We start from the raw sequence: 17,355 nt of genomic DNA, 5'->3' as shown, positions 1-17,355 counted from the left end.
CCAGTTCTTCCAGTTGAAATGAATTGGATGTCTATCGCCGTTAAGGGCAGGCAATGAGTTAACAGTGAATATTTTTGTACTCTATTTATTTTGAAAGTAATTAAACTATTTGAAAAGAACAATAATAATAACATTAATTATGATTATATTTTAGAATAAAAAAATAGGGAGAGCAGTAAATATTCTCTTATTTGTTTAAATTTCCTTTCTTCTTCTATTTTATTCATCCATTCATTATCTACCACTTAAGCCGGGGTCGGGTCGCAGGGGTAGCAGCTTTAGCAGGGAAGCCCAGCCTCCCAACCACTTCAACCAACTCCTCCAGCGGGATCCCATGGCATTCCCTAGCCAGCCGAGAAACATAGTCTCTCCAGCGTGTCCTGAGTCGTCCTCAGGGCCTCCCGCTGGTGAAACATGCCCGGATCACCTCTCCAGGGAGGTGTCCAGGAGGCATCCGAACCAGATGCCCAAGCCACCTCAGCTGGTTCCTCTCAACGTGGAGTATCGGCTCGACCCTGAGTCCTTCCCGGATGACCGAGCTTCTCAGCCTATCTCTAAGGGAGAGCCCGAGCCCTGCGGAGGAAACTCATTTCAGCCGCTTGTATCCAGGATCTTGAGCTTTCGGTCACGACCCACAGCTCGTGGCCATAGGTGGGTAGGAATGTAGATCAACTGATAAATCTAGAGCTTCGCCCTTTGGCTCAGCTTTTTAACCACAACGGTGCAGTGTCCTCATCACTGCAGACGCTGCGCAGATCCACCTGTCGATCTCCTGCTCCTTCCTGCCCTCATTCATGAACAAGACCCCAAGAAACTTGAACTCCTCTACTGAGGGCAGGATCTCATCCCCGACCCGAGGAGGACAAGCCACCCTTTTCCGATTGAAGACCATGGTCTTTGATTTGGAGGTGCTGTTCTTCATCCCAACCGCTTCATACTCGGCTGCGAACCGCTCCAGTGAGAGTTGGAGATCATGGCTTGATGAAGCTAACAGCACCACATCATCTGCATAAAGCAGAGATGCAATGCTGATGCCACCAAACCGGACACCCTCAATGCTTCGGTTGCACCTAGGAATTCTGTCCATAAAAGTTACGAACAGAATCAGTGACAAAGGGCAACCTTGGTGGAGTCCAACCCTCACTGGGTACGAATTCGACTTACTAACAGCAATGCAGACCAAACTCTGACATCAGTGGTACAGGGACCGAACAGCCCTTGCCAAGGGGCTCGGTACCCAATACTCCCAAAACACCCAAAACATGACACGATCGAACACCTTCTCCAAATCCACAAAACCCATGTAGAACGGTTGCGCGAACGCCCATGCACCCTCGAGGACCATGCCGAGAGTGTAGAGCTGGTCCAATGTTCCACAACCGGGGCAAAAACCACACTGCTCCTCCTGAATCCGAGATTCGACTTCCCGACGGACCCTCCTCTCGAGCACCCCTGAATACTTTACTAGAGAGGCTGAGGAGTGTGATCCCTCTATAGTTGGAACACACCCTCGGGCCCCATTCTTAAAAAGGGGGACCACCACCCCGGTCTGCCAATCTAGAGGCACTGTCCCCGATGTCCACACAATGTTGTACAGTCCCTGACAAAAGTCTTGTTGCGTATCCATTTTGTAGAAACAATTGCTAATAACCTGACTTTTAATTATTCAATTGGTTTCAGAAATGGCTCATATGAAAGCTAAGACCATCACAAATGACGTTGAATGTACAAAAATATATTTATTTCACTGAAAAAAGATTTATCATTTAATGAAGACATAAAGCTCAAATTTTGGCAAGACAGAAGTTTTGTCGCCTACAGAAAATAGTGTGAAAATTGAACAAAAAATGTATTTCAAATACAAAAATATGTTACATAACATAAGCGAATTAAGTAGTGGTGCTGTGAGATCCAAATTTAATATTTTGTATGACTTCCATGGACTTGAAGGACTGCATCCATGCGGTTCGGCAAGGATTCATACAATTTATTGATGATGTCATCAGGAACATCAAAGAAAGCAGTCTTGCATGCCTCCCAGAGTTCATCAACATTCCTGGGTTTCGTCTTCCATGCTTCCTCTTTCATCCTCCCCATGTCTGGTGACTGGGCTGGCCAGTCCTGGAGGATCTTGATCTTCTTTGCCTTAAGGAACTATGAGGTAGAGATTGAAGTATGCGATGGAGCACCATCCTGCTGCAGAATTTGTCCCTTTTTATGGTTAGGAATGTAAGAGGCAGCTAAGATTTGTTGATATTTCAGGCTATTTATGTTGCCTTCCACCCTGCAGATCTCTCGCACACCCCCATACTGGATGTAACCCCAGACCATGATTTTGCCACCACCAAACTTCACTGTTTTCTGAGTGAATCTTGGATCCATGCAGGCTCCAGTAGGTCTCCTGCAATATTTGTGGCGACTGTGGTGTAAATCAATGGAAGATTCATCTGAAAAATCCACCCTTTGCCACAAAACAGTGAAGTTTAGTGCATACGCGACAAGACTTTTGTCAGGGACTGTAGAGGCGTATCAGGCACGTCAGCCCCAGACCATTCAGAGCTATTTTTTTCAAGCGGTCGCTCAATCGTCACACCGCAACGTGCATTCCGTAGATATTTCAATATTGCCCCCCGTGGTCGTGTTCCTGGTCGGCAGTCGATTATTGCACAGGTAAACAACTTCAGGGAAATGGGTGATGTGAAAAAAAGAAATCTGGCCTCCCAAGAACAGCAAGCAAAAATTGACGCGGTGAGACAATCTGTTTTGAGCTCTCCCAGACGGTCTGCCCGCAAAAACTCATCTGCTCTTGGGTTGTCTGATCATTCTGTTAGACGAATCCTCCATGAAGAATTGAAATTTCATCCCTACAAATTATATACGGTGCAGGAACTTAATCCATGCGATCTTTTTGCTCACTTGAAAAAAAAAAAAAGCCTCAACAGCGAAAGCGTGTTCCAACTTCGTCCATTCCATGATGCTCACTGGGGTTCCTGAAAAATAAACACAAAATAAATAACGCACGTTAAGAACCAAACTTTAAGCCCCACCCTCTCAAATAAGTCCATCCCTACTACCCTCAGCGCAACCTTCGCTTCAGGGCGCCAAATTTAAATCAGCAAGTTGCTCTGCCCCACCCTGTATTCAGTTAATTCAATTTTAATTAACATTTTAATTTATGGGTGTGAATATATACATTTTATTGATAAAAAATATATTGAAAATGACTGATTTTGAGACCTGGTGTCCACATATGTGGACATTCAATTTCGGGTCAAGAAAGCCACACCCGTGTTAAACCAAATGATAATATACATGACACAAAATGAGAAGTCCCTGTAGATGTACTAGGGGTGTGACAAAATATTGAAATGGTGATATATCGTGATTCTTTGTATCCCAAAAGATTATCAATATCCTGCCAAGAATCGAGATATCGTTTTAAAAAGGTGTAAGTGTCTAAAAAAAATATAAAGGAACCAACAAGTTGCTAGCAAAATCTTTCACCATAATAGTGTCTCAGTTAACTCTAAGGCTAAATTGACGGTGCACGAGGCCCAGTCCTTTTAGACTGGGGGTTTTCAGGGCATTTACAGGTCACTTGAGGTTCATTTTAGGGCATTTATAGGTCATTTCCTGTTGGGTTTGAGTCACTGCCTATTCATTTGGGTGATTCCCAGGTCACTTCCTGTTCTGTAACTCATAATCAACAGGAAGTGACCCATAAAATACTCCAAAATCAACAGGAAATAACTGAAGCTCAACAGGTAAATGACCTTAAATGGCCCAAAATTACCTCATTACCTGGCATTGGCTGCCACTGACGGCCATAGACGTTCAGTCCGTTTGAAGTGGGAGGGATGGCAGCTAATGAACAAATGTTCACTCGCTGCCACCCTCCCATTTCAAATGGATTGGACGTCTACTAGTGATAAACTCATTCCAATTCACAGCAGAAGCTTGTTTTTCTGTTTATTAGTTGTTGGTCAGAAAATCATTCTAGGATATTCTACAAATGTATCGAAAATCGTTGTATCGCCATATTGTCAGATCATCGCTATCGTGAGCTTTGTATCGCAAATCGTACCATATCGTGAGGTACCAAGCATAGGCGGAGTTTGACTTTTGGGGCAGGGGGGGCACAACATGTTGATCAACCCAAAACACAGTTACAGCAATAAAATTAACTACCAAGAATAATTATCATAATAAGTTGAAAATGAGCATTTTTTATTTCCCATTATTTTTGAGGGGAATTCTAAATCAGGCTGCTTAGGACAGCTATACTTTTCCCCAAGATTGTCATCCATTGAATATGGTTCGCCCGCGGTGTTAACAGGTGTTCTGTCCAATTTTGCACCCCATCAGAAATTGCAACTTTGTGTTAAAAATGGCAATGAAAACAGCGGTTACAAAAGTGACCCCTACTAAATTTTCTTTAAATAAAGGAATATTTACTTACGTTTGATCATGGACGGACATGTAGAAAAGTTCTCCTCAGACACATTCTACCATGTTAGCTGCACACAACAACTGCATGCCGCTCTCTCACTGTTCACGTCTTCGCCGTGTAGTTAAGCGCCATATTCATGTGGAACATGTATGTTTACAATGTTACTTGTTTATTTAGCAACTGCGGATAAGATTGAGAATCCAATTGAATGTAAAAGAGGGCTTGTTCACCGCCACAACAGCTTTGGGAGCAAAATAATATAAGGGTGCAAAATTTGTTGTACAATTAGCGTCTTCAGTGGGGCAAATTGAAACTCTGCTCAACATTTTGGAGGGGCTCTCTGGCTTTTCATGGTACACATTTTTAATCATTGGTTCTTGCTCAGTAGTTGTCGCTTTTGAAAGCTTAATTAGTTATATCCATCTTGCCTGTTCGTTCCTCAGGTGGTTTTAGCTTAGCAAAGCAAATGACTGTCTAAGTCTAAGGTGCTAGTTGTGTTACTTTGTATTTGTGGGTTTCTTGAATAAAACAACTTACTGAAAGGGTTGACGTTTTTTACCGACAGATCTTTAGTTACAGAACAGAAAAGAGGCATTATCAACATTAACTGTCCACTGGCGGGCTTTTTATCAGCTGTCTCGAGCTCGCTGCGTATCTCTGACTTCCATGTGCTGTGATGAGCAGACATTACAAATTGAACATGCAGATACGATTTGTTCATATCATTACAATAGACCCCAATCATGTGACGTCACAACTCCGCCCCCCTGACTGGTGGCGCCATATTGTCCGTCAGCTCATCGTGTTTACATATTACCGCTACGTACATTCCTCCTATTACTGCGTGTTTTTCTGCTTGTCTAAGGAATCACCGCCTAGTAAACGAACCCAAAAACCTTTCTGACAATCGTTAACATTGATTAAGCACAATGGTGAAGGCATGTGTGGCGGTTGGTTGCAGTAACAGAGAAGATAAACGGTCATTTTAGTAGTTGCTGTGTGCCCATTATTAAAAGGGCAAATCTCTAAAGCAGCACGGTTTGTTTATCTCGGTCCATGATGCGTTTGTGTAGCGGCGAAAACATCAATATGATGCCAACACGATCGCAGACATCATCAGACTGAGACTACGAAGCTCGTTCCCACGGTCGCGCAGCAAGATGGTGAGCGCGACAACAGGCGAAATGTCCCCCCTGACGGGAGCGCCCACACGGAAACGACTTTCTTGTACTATCAATATGTATTATTTTACTCTGCTTGAACTATAAATGTCATACCTGTGCGATTGTCATTGGGATATGGTTGTGAAAACCTGTAGACTAATACATTTCTGTTCTAAGATGGTTATGTGGCCTAGTCCACGATTTGTTACTAAAATACAGTACTAATATTTTGTGTAATTTAATTATTTAAAACTGATCTTAGTCGTAAATCCATTACTGTAATGCATCCATGAAAACATTTGATGTTTTCACGTCAATAAAGCGTTATAAATAAGCGCTCCCCTCAGGGGGGACATGTCACGCGGGGCAGCTATTTTTCGACACACACCAGCCCGTTGTCGATCAAGTTTCATTTTACAATCGTGACAACGGTGACGCTCAGCTGACCAAATGTCGGCTTATAGTCGGGCCAGTGCCGATTTTGGGTACCCGACTCCTCATCGTGACATAAACTGGAGTATGATTGGAAATTTTGTGGTCTCAGGACGAGCTCTGACGCACGGGACGGGACCGGACGGGAGGAAACATCGGTTTGGGCATCAAATTTGGATCTGGCGACTGGATCAACCGAAACTTTTCCAAATAACGGCTTTTATGCAACTCATCCAATGAGTTTACAGCGTCTGAAAGCACCGGGGCTTTCATAATTTGCAAGTGAATCCACCTTTAGAAACTACGATCATTGACAATATGGACACACAATGACGGACAATATGGTGGCACAATACAGCGATCACGTGATTGTGTGACGTTGGTGACTGGGGTCTATAGACCCTACTCACCAACGTCACAGAATGACGTGTCGCTGTATTCGGCCGCCATATTGTCCGTCTTTGTTTATCCGTATTCTCAATGGTTTCAATTTGTCGTGCAATTTATAGTGCAATTCATGGAAGCCCCGGTGCTTTCAGACGCTGTAAACTCATTGGATGCGTTGCATAAAAGGCGTTATGCGGAAAAGCTTCAGTCTATCCATTCGCCAGATCCATATTTGATGCCTAAATCGATATTTTTCGACCCGCTGTCTTCGCCCTCTCGGCCTGACATCTGCTATCCTGATATCTACAACTATCTTGTCCACAGAAACTCAGCCTATTCTCACGAAAGTTTGAAAAACTTTAAGAGCAGCACTCTAAGCAACATTAACCCGTGTGACCCTTTACTTCCAATTTTCTAAAATGGCGACAATCAATAAAAAAAAAGTTGACTGCGATGGCCAACGCTTCAAGGATAGGTGGATATTGGACTATTTCTTCAATAAAACACGCAACAACTGTGTCTGCCTCATTTGCAAAGAGACAGTCGCTGTTTTCAAAGAGTACGATGTGACGCGATAATGATATTACCGAACAAGACACGCTGACATGTACGACAACATTACAGGGAAGATACGCAGCGAGAAATTAGAGCATCTTGAAGCTAGTTTAATTTCACAGCAGCAGTATTTCGCAAGAGCCCGAGTATCGAAAGAGAACGCCACAAAGACGAGACTGTTGAAATTCTGAATAAAAAAAAAAAAAAGCAAATGTGACACACAGAAGGGCTTGCTAAAATTTGTTTAAATATATTGTTCTATGTAAATCAGCCAAGGTAGCCCCCCCGCATTTTTACCACCCAAATCTGGCCCCCTTTGCAAAAGGTTTGGACACACCTGTTTAACTGATGATCCGTAGACGAGGCCAGCTTCTTTCACTTGGTTCCAGCTAAATATTATTCAAAATGTAATGATGGTGGAAGAAATAAGCATCTTGAATTTGAAACTGTATGTTGTCGGCGATTAGCCTTGCAATGATCTTAATTGTGGTTGTCAGCCCAAAACCCTCTAAATATATATTAAATGCATCTTACCAGATATAAAATGACTACTACATAATCTGTGGTAATCGTTTGGAGCCCAGTTTTCTCGTCAAATTGCAGCAGTCCATCTCGCTCTCCTCTCCAGGTCTCTCGTAATACGGTAGAACTTCAAGTCTCTCCGTCTATCTTCTGTTATTGCAACCAACCGCCACACACGCCTTCACCATTTTGATTATTAATGTTAAAGAGCAGAAAAACACGCCATAATAGGAGGAATGTACGTAGCGGTAATGCGTCAACACGACGAGTTGACGGACAATTTGGCGCGGAGGCGTGGTTGTGACGTCATGTGAGTAGGGTCTATAGCCACATGATCTATTCAAAAATTAATTTTGACCCATTATATATATATATATATTTTTTTGTTCATTTCATGCATTTTTGTTGTTTGTTTTATTGCTTTATAACAACTTTTATAGACACTATTCTACCGGACTTTTTTTCATTTTAAAATCATATACGGGAAAGTCAATTACATGCAGTGACACTTTTCGGCCACCGGGGAGGGCCTTGCCCCCCTGCCCACCCTTAAAATCTGCTTATGGTACCAAGAGGTTCCCACTCCTAATATGTACACCAGTCTTCATGAGGCTAAGTTTTTAAATTGCCAAAATTAGTCACTTGCCCTAGAAAGGCGTAAACTACCACTTAACGACATGTTTTTTTCTTTTTTTGTAGGGGCCAAAAGTGGCTACCTGCCCTTCGAAGCTCTGCTCGACTCGACTCTGCTGGGCTCGGGTGTACTGTCTCTTTAAGGTCTCCAAGGCTGGTCTGTTTCGTATTGATCCGGCCACCATTTTCCAACACACAGCGGCGGCAGCACAGCTAGCAACACGGCCAACCGACAGCCGAGGAAGCGGGGAAGCAGCGAGACGGCGAGCCGACCCACCCTCACGACCCGGAGAGAGGAGGCTTCCTTCTTCTCGGCACCGGCGGGGCAGCCATGGCGGCCAACATGTACCGGGTCGGAGGTAAGACAAAGTGTGTAGGGGGTGGGGGGGGCTGGTGAGAACGGGGAGGTTTGACTCACTCAGTCACGGTTGGACCCGCCATGGTAAAATGTGTGTTGATGCATTTGTCTTTTTCCTCCTTCCCCTCCTCCTCCTCCTTTTGGTCTTTTTTTTTTACTCCCTGGTTGTGCTGTTAGAGCCTCCCTCACGATGACGCTTGCGGGTGGCAATGAGGACTCGTGTTTTTGTCTTAACTTCTAATGACCGCCAACTACCTCTTCCTTGGAGTGTCACATTTCCACTAGAACGTCTTATAAAGTTATCATAAACCACTTTCGCCTTAGGTTAAAACGCGCCAATCAGCGTCAAACTAGCGTTAAAAGAAGTAGTTTTAGCTAATGCTATGGCTAAAATATCTTTTAAAACATTTTTTAGTGACAAAACGAATGTTGAGCACGTGAGACAAAACATTAGGCACTCCTGCACGTTCAAACAAATGCAAAGGATGAGGAGGGTGGCTATACAGTGACACATAAAATAGTAGCTGGACAGTTGAGAACTTTAGACATGACAATTGCTTTTGACAAAACAAGTGGTGTGCCAACTTTCAAACTTACCACCTCTGTTTCATCCTCCCGGCATTTCCTTCTGCACAGGTGTTGTTATGACTTGTGGTCGAATATTGCCGGGAAGACGTCTTCCCTCCCGTATCAGGCTCAGAAAAATGACATGACATTTGCTTTGCAGGTTGAGTGTTGAGTAAATTTAAACACCCGGTCCCATCTTAAAACAAGGGCATAGGTTTGGTCAGGGGCGCTGCCAGGGATTTTGGGCCCCATGAAAAGATATCACTTTGGGCCCCATCGCCAGAGCCGGGACACACACACACATTTAGAGTATCAACTACGTAATTTCCTGCATTCTGGTGAATCTTTACACACTGATTTGTGCATTTTCTGCATTAATTTAAGATGAAAATATATTTAAGTAAACATACAGTGTATAGAGCAATAATGAATAGACTGATATCATCTATAAGAAATGTGCTGAAGGCCATCTTTTACAATCTAAATATATTTTTATTAGAAATACTCTCAAAGCAAATACCATAATGAATGACTTAGAATAAATGGTTTGTTTGAACTTAACTATACTACAGTATACATTACAGTATACAACTGTTTTAGTATGACGAGATTGCTAAGGATTTGCCTGCTGTTCTGATTAAATGTAAGCTAAAAGTGGAGCAAACACTAACTAGCAAACAATTACAGTATTTCATTATGGAGTAGGCTTAGCCTCATCTGGAAATTTGCGATCTCCACTAAAGGCTTCAGCTCCGAAGCGAGGTCCCTTGTTAACAAACTTAATTCAATTGATGACAAACTAAATTCAATAAATTCTTGACAAACTGGATTCAAGCCGATTATAAAAAAAAAAAAAAACATTGCCCTTATTATTTGGAATTCATGTTTTTGAATAGTTGCATGTCGCTCACTGAGGCCGGGAAAATCCCGTATTTCTTACGGAGTGAGCTGGGACCCCGCTTCGGAGCTAAGATAACAGGTTAATTTTCAGCACTACACAGACACAAGACACCAACCTTCCTTTGTGAAGTACTTTGTCACATCCTGTTGGCCCTTTCTACCCATCTCCTGTTTTGCTTTCTTTTCTTTCCTCTTTTGAAAACCCAATTTTTGTTCTGAAAACATTTCTGCACTACCGCGCTCTGCCCGCTTCGAGTCTTTGACTGGTGTAAACGCGCACCGCTTTGCTCCCGGTCTGATCGAAGGAAGGGCGGACCAAACCATTGAATGAAAATACGGGGGTTGGGGGGAGGGGTGGCTGGCAATCCATATGCTCTCTGGGTGTTTAGTTTTTGCCAAAAACAAAACAAGAAGACGAAACCCTTCGTTTTATTCCTATTAAAATGATAATTATTAATATTTAAATTTGCAAACGATTACCTAATGTTCTAATTTTCTTTGTGGGCCCCCATCAGGGCATGGGCCCTTAGAATCAGTACCACTTTTCACCCCTATACGGCGCACCTGGGTTTGGTCTCAACATTGTTATGGGCGATACTACCTTAATGTACATAATGCAAACAATGATCCAAATAAGGGACGACTAACCTGACTTCGTTGTTCCTTGTGAAGGCTGGTTAGCAAGTTTAATGTTATGCTAACTGTTGCAGGTCGGACTTTCAGTAGCAAAATTAGTGGTGTTTCCCCCACCTCCACAACATTGTCTTATTACATGACTTACAGTGGCTGCTGCTGGCCGACAAAAAAAAAAAATTCTAATATCCATCATCTCCGTCGAGGTTGTGTGAGTATGTCTGTTTGTGTGTGTGTCTTTGTGGCTGGACGAGGGGCTTCAAGTCAATAGCCAACCAAACGTTTGTTTGAGAGGGAAAAAAATGCACCGGCACATTAAACAAGTGAAAAGGGATAAATGTAAGTCTGAATATAATGAAAATAATTCACTTAACAATGGGAGGGTCTATTCTATCCTTACACCATTTGGTAAGACAATCTAATTTACCTACCATATTTTTCGGACTATAAGTCGCACCTGATTATAAGTCGCACCAGCCATAAAATGCCCAACGAAGAGGAAAAAACCATATATAAGTCGCACTGGAGTATAAATCACATTTTGGGGGGAAATTTACTTGATAAATTCCAACACATGGAACAGATATGTCATGTTGAAAGGCAATTTAAAATAAAAATACAATAGAGAACAACATGCTGAATACAGTACATTACGTGTACAGTATGATAATATTACATGATGTATGAACAACGAAAAGCGAACGTGGTCGGTATGTTAACGTAACATAGCTATTGAGAGTTTTTCAGATAGCTATAGCATAAAGAACATGCTAACAAGTTTACCAAACCAGCAGTGTCACTCCAAAATAACATGTGAAATGATTTAGTAATGTGTTAATAATTTCACACATAAGTCGCTCCAGAGTATAAGTCGCGCCCCCAGCCAAACTATGAAAAAAAAACTGCGACTTATCGTCCGAAAAATACGGTATATATTTGAACTCTTTATATAATGAAATAAGGTTGCTTAAAAGTTGGTGGGGACAATTTGAGCATCCTGCTAATGTTATGTCCCTACTGTCCCTATGTAAACCTACGCCCTTGTCTTCAAAGATGAACTTTAGCCGCGTTGACGTCTTCTCTTGGCGTCCACGTAAAAAGGAAGCGATAAGACCTCACTGTCAGGTTTCAAATATCGCACGTGTGTTCTATTGTTACCCCTTTGATAGGCTAGACCTCCAGATGCGGAATATTGCTTGGATGACGACTTCCTTCCGACTACTACATGAGAAAGTCCTGCAAAGTTATTAAACTGTGCCATCACTCTGGAAGTCTCGTATGCAGCGATTGCAACTGAGTAAAAGATTAGTTACCCAATTTCGCAAACCAGAAGCTTGAACCAGAGGTGTTTTTAAACAAGTCAGTAGGAGTGAACATTTCTCCCACAAAATCATTGTCTTGCGCGTTAGGGTCCTTGCTTTGAACTGAGAAAGGTTAACAGCAAATGACCATGTGTCAGTACCACCTGCCAGCCATCCCAATTCAAATGTATCGTCGACAATGGCAGCCAATGAGTTACAAGTAAATTAACACTTCACCGGCCAACAAATATGTCTCGCCTCATGACCGTCTTGTTTTGAAGTCCGAGTGCTTTAGTCCGAGGTGGTGGTGTCTGTTGGAAACTAATTTGTTTGGCGTGGAGTATAAATGGCTGATTAAGGGGATTTGCCTGCTCTGTTCTCGTTTTAACTCCTTGGATTGTAGCACGCGAGCTGAAATGCATTTGAATGTCACAATTAGGCCCGATGCAGCACAAACAAATTTGCAACTGAGTCTACATAATCGTATTGCATAAGAAATGCGCTGTTTGCACATTCCGTTTTTAAATAATCCCACCAAGAGGAGATGTTTGAATGTTTTAGGTTAACTTTTTGCAGCGTTTTAAAAGATAATTGACACTTTGTAAGACGATGCCTGTCCATCTTGGGAGAAGCAAGGACTTCCCTGAGTAAATGAAGCCGGGACAAAAGCGGCCTTGGCAGGCCTTGATGTCTTTGTTCCCCGCTACCTTCTAATACATCCCCCAATCCCCGGTGAAGGCTGCAGTCCGCACTTCCCGCTGCCTGGCTTCCAGCCTCTTGGAAAATGTGACCGACAAAGCACTAGCTTAACCGTCCCTTCACCCCAATGGTCCAAATGTTCGTTTGCTTTGGATTGGAGATGCATGAATCTTGGATGAAGACTTGCAAGGGATTCTCACGTGGTTCGTTAAGCCCGCTACAAACTTGTAATAACTGGAAAATTCAAACTTGGTCACAAAAATCCAAATTCACATGAAGGGTTTCCCCCAGAAAACAAAAAAAGCAAATTTTGATAGTAGAGAAACCAACCGGCTGTCCGCCGTTTTTGGAAAAATAGATAAATAATAAAAATATTACATTGACAATATTTAAAAAAATATTACATTTGTTAGCAATACTTAAATGTAGAGTCTTACAAAAACAGTTTTATCAAAAAACAAAATACAACGCAATTTCAGTGCAATGGCAAAGAGTCGGGGCAGGTTTGTTTACATATCAAACATAAGATGTTGCCATTGCGCTTACAACCATATGGCCAGACAGGTTTAAAATGCAGTAAAAAGATGTACGGTGGTACCTCAACCTACGAACACCTTGACATACGATCCTTTTGACATCCGACATAAAATTAGACTTGTCACTTGTCTCAAAATATGACGATTTATAACAGTGTCACAATTTCAATAATTTCATTGTTTCCCCGCAAGACGGCAGGCAGCATGTCTGATTTTCTTGTGAGAGAAACCAACATGGATCCCAAGAAGGTTAGTGCAGGTAGTGAAAGAAGGAAAAAGGTGACGCTTACCTTTGAAAGTACGGTCGAAATGATGGAATATGTAAAGCTATCGAATATTTTAGTAATCGAGTAATCGACTGAAAATTCTATCGATTTATCGAGTAATCAGATAAAACATATTTTTAGGTGAAGAGCAATTATAAATACATGAGAAAACAAGACATTTCATCTAATACTGAACCTTTTTCAGTCAATCAATGACTTTATTTTCGATGTACATAGTTGAAAACAGCCAACAATTGAATCTCAGATGTAACTAGACTAAAAAAAAGACTAATTCACTGCTTTCACTCAAAAAACTTCTAGATATTATAGGAAAAAAAAAAAATTCTTACCCTAAAAATATAATTATGCTTGATAACACACACCACTTAAAAGTTAGGTGTTTTTCCCACATGTTTCAATTGAATTTCCATTTGTGTCAAGCTATTTTTAAGTTCTAGTTAAGTTTTAAGTCAGTCTAAACTGTAAGTCCTTATAGGATTTTGAGTTTTTGCAGTGTTCAAAATAAATGTATGATACCGGCTGTATTGGAGCACATTAGAGACAAGTGCTACTTGGTGTTTTATCCTGCAATGACTACTGAGCTAAAATTGACAGTTAGCATTATTGTTTTTATTTTACACCCCCATCACTCTACAGCGCTATGTTTTCGCAGATTAAATAAAGCCTGTATGTAAGACACGTTAGCCATGCATCAACAGTGGTCATAATTAATAGAAACCTAGCCCTTCGCAGGGCTAACGTTATGTGAGCGAGTGACAGTACCGTTAATCTTATTTATTAGCGCTTAGAAGTCTACTGTTTTAAGATCGCGGCTGTTTGCTAACGCCGCTGACTCTTTCATTTCACATCTAGTTCAACATACATGTGATCTCTATGAGACGCATCAGACGCTACCTGCTACCACCGTAGCATCATGTGGTCTAGTTTTTTGTAACGTCGGCATCGTTTGTAGCGGCTGTCGGCTGCAGTAAGTTTTTTTTTTTTTTCATTGCTTTTTCCTCTACGCACGTGACATCAGCCGTCCGGGCAAAACGTGATGCTTAGAGCTGTCAAAATGAAACGATTACTCGAGGTGAATAAAACTACTCTGGTCAGTTTTTAAACTCGAGTTACTCGAATGCTCGAGTATTCGTTTCAGCTCTAATCTAAACGGTCCTCCTTCGACCGCCGTTCGCCAGTCTTTATAAGTTAAGGTGACAGTTATTATGAGTGTAACATCAGCAAGGAAATTGCCAGCTTTGCCGTTTTAATCATTTTTTTTCAGAACTTGTGCAACACAATATGGCTACTGTCTGCCTTAGCCAACACCAAGAACAACAGAAAATGAAAAATGGAAGTAGAAACTCTTCCACACCGCTGTCAATCTCTCGTCAGTGACCCATTGCGTTCAGGAACAGCATGTAAAACACAACCACCATATTAGAACTAGATTCATTAGATTATTATTATTATTATTATTTCAATTTGTATTTACAATCTATTTGTTTTGCTATGTGTAATTGCTATTTGTAATTGTACTTGCAGTATTCATGAAGGATTTAGCGTAGGTTTTTGGGCTGTGGAACAAACTAATCAAATTAAAATTTATTTTTATGGGAAAATCCCGTTTGACATTCTACCATTTCAACTTACAACCCAGGTCTTAGAACGAATCAAATTTGTATGCAGAGGTACCATTGTATACTTTTATACTTGGTACTATTTTAACCTGGTAGAGGGAGGGTAAAGAAAAACCTGGCGGTCCGCCAGGCTTCTAAAGCACCGAGGAAACACTGTCATGTGTACCCTGTAATGTCCATCAGTTGCTACAAGTTGGCATTAATGAAGGATGTGAGTTAATATTTCAACGGCACTAGACAATCAGGTTCAACTCGTTAGGAAAAAGTCATTAAGTCCATTTTTCTACGGATCAAAGAGTAAATCAAAGAGTTGAGACGAGTCTGCTGACGGTTATAATACAAACCACTAAGAAGAAAATGTGGACGTTTGCCCGCGGCAGCTCGGAGGGAGCAATTAAATGGTGAGCCAGATGACGTCGCGACACAACATGAGTGTTGCGTTTTTCTCGTCACCAAAATGGTAGAGGCGCTGGCTTGTACTCTTTGTTCCTGAGCGAAGTTGCCGTGGAGGGAGCGACGGATATCGAGTGGCGCAGTTGGGCTGCTGAGAATTTCCGCCATGTGAGAGGCCCGCGGGCTGAGCGACATCGCTCCGTCTCTCTCGGTTTCCCATCATCACCCATAAAAGCTACCCTCCCCCCGGTGCCGTCAAATCTTTCAGCGTCGTCCGACCACCGGCCTTCCGAGACCATGACGTTGAAATTTGCTTGAGCCAATGGAGGCGTATTACTGAGAGAAACTGCTGAGTTGATTCGAAGCAGGCCAGCGAAACGCGAAAGGGAAAACGTTAGAAAGATGACAATTAGTTGCTTGCTTAATACACACATGTATTCATGCTGTTCAGGTACTAAAAAAATCGGAAACGCTTGTGTTTTTTTCAATGAGGATTTGAATGAATTCATGAGAATACCTGTCGTTTTCTCCTGTTTTAATATTTAAACAAACAAACAAAAAAATGCGGTAGTGTAAAAGGGGCTTTCTTGCATACAGTATGTTACTGACTTTGTCCCCCAGGGGGGAGCACAGATTTGGGGGGATGGGGGTTTGTGTGTACATGTGCGTTTCGGGGGGCCCGCGAGGAGAACGGTAGCTCCAGGCAGCTGACCAAGTGTGCGGGGTATAATCTGACTGTGCTGGGCCAAGACACATGCCGGGCTAAAACCGGGCGCCCCACCAAGCCCCAGGGGCCGGTGGGGACATCCTGGTGAGCGCTAAGCCTCCCATGAGTCTGGACTCATGCCAGGACCCACACAAACACGCACATCTACACTTAGGGAACAATAACATTTGTATGTGGGTGTTGAGATAACAAATGGCTACTAAAGGGATATTAGCTCCAATAAAATAGTCCATATATATGTTTATATAGGAAGGAAAGTCTGTTCAACATGATTGATGCTTCTTTTTTCTTGTTCTCCTTTCCCAATTTTACACCCCTACTGCTCCGCCTCCTGCAGATTATGTTTATTTTGAGAACTCGTCCAGTAACCCTCTGCTGATCAGGAGGATAGAGGAGTTGAATAAGGTGAGTTTGTGTGTGTGTGTGTGTGTGTGTTTCTCTTTTCAATGTTATTGATTTTGATGAAGTGGTGATTTTAAATTCAGCCCGTTTGTATAATGGAACTCTTTAAATCATTCAAGTTCATTTGCAGCCATTGACGTAAACATATTCAAATTGATTAGAAGTCTTATCGCTGTCAGTGGCACTGAAATAATTTTTCTTATTCCTTTTTTGAAATATGAAAAAACATGGCAGTATTGTGTTGATTTTGGTCGAGGGGGAGAGTGGTTAAATAAGTCTATATAGATTGGATGTCTATTGTGGCACTGATATTAATATGAAATTAATCAAATGAAATGATAAAGAATTTGAAAAATTCAATAAATTAAATGGAAAAAAATAATTAAAAAATAAAACAAGTTCAAACAAACTAAGACTAAGCACACCCAAAAAGCGCACACACCCTCTACTCACAAACTCGGAACCTACAAGCAAAAATAAGTCCGCAATTAATTAATCAGCCCTGAGATCAAAAATTAAAAAAGGGAAGGATGGAGCGATAAGAGCTTTGGCGGACTTTCTAGTTGCCTCCGGGCTGCGTAGGATATAAACTAGTGATGCACGATAATGCATTTTTCAGCCGATACCGATAACCAATAATTTTCTCCTCCTTCCAGCCGATAACCGATAATGTCAAGCCGATAACTCTATTAAAAGATATATATACAACTTTAAATTATACATAGGAGCAAATGTTACTGTGCAAAAATAGAATTTATTGCTACGTTTTCCACATCAAATGTTAACAAGTA

General features: G+C 41.8%; 1 protein-coding gene across 1 annotated transcript in view; it reads left to right on the top strand.

The window, feature by feature from the left end:
• Positions 1–8,239: 8,239 nt before the first annotated feature.
• The window catches only part of mta1 (metastasis associated 1), a 40,004-nt gene continuing 30,888 nt past the window's right edge, over positions 8,240–17,355 (top strand). Inside the window, exons 1-2 of the mRNA XM_057859683.1 lie at positions 8,240–8,501; positions 16,500–16,567. Coding sequence (XP_057715666.1) covers positions 8,474–8,501; positions 16,500–16,567 — 96 coding nt within the window. The 5' untranslated portion in view covers positions 8,240–8,473. The remainder of the gene's footprint in view (positions 8,502–16,499; positions 16,568–17,355) is intronic.

Source organism: Corythoichthys intestinalis, chromosome 15 (genome assembly GCF_030265065.1).
Source record: "Corythoichthys intestinalis isolate RoL2023-P3 chromosome 15, ASM3026506v1, whole genome shotgun sequence".
NCBI classification, from domain to species: domain Eukaryota; kingdom Metazoa; phylum Chordata; class Actinopteri; order Syngnathiformes; family Syngnathidae; genus Corythoichthys; species Corythoichthys intestinalis.
Note: the sequence above shows the minus strand (reverse complement) of the source record. Positions and strands in the feature narration are given on the sequence as shown.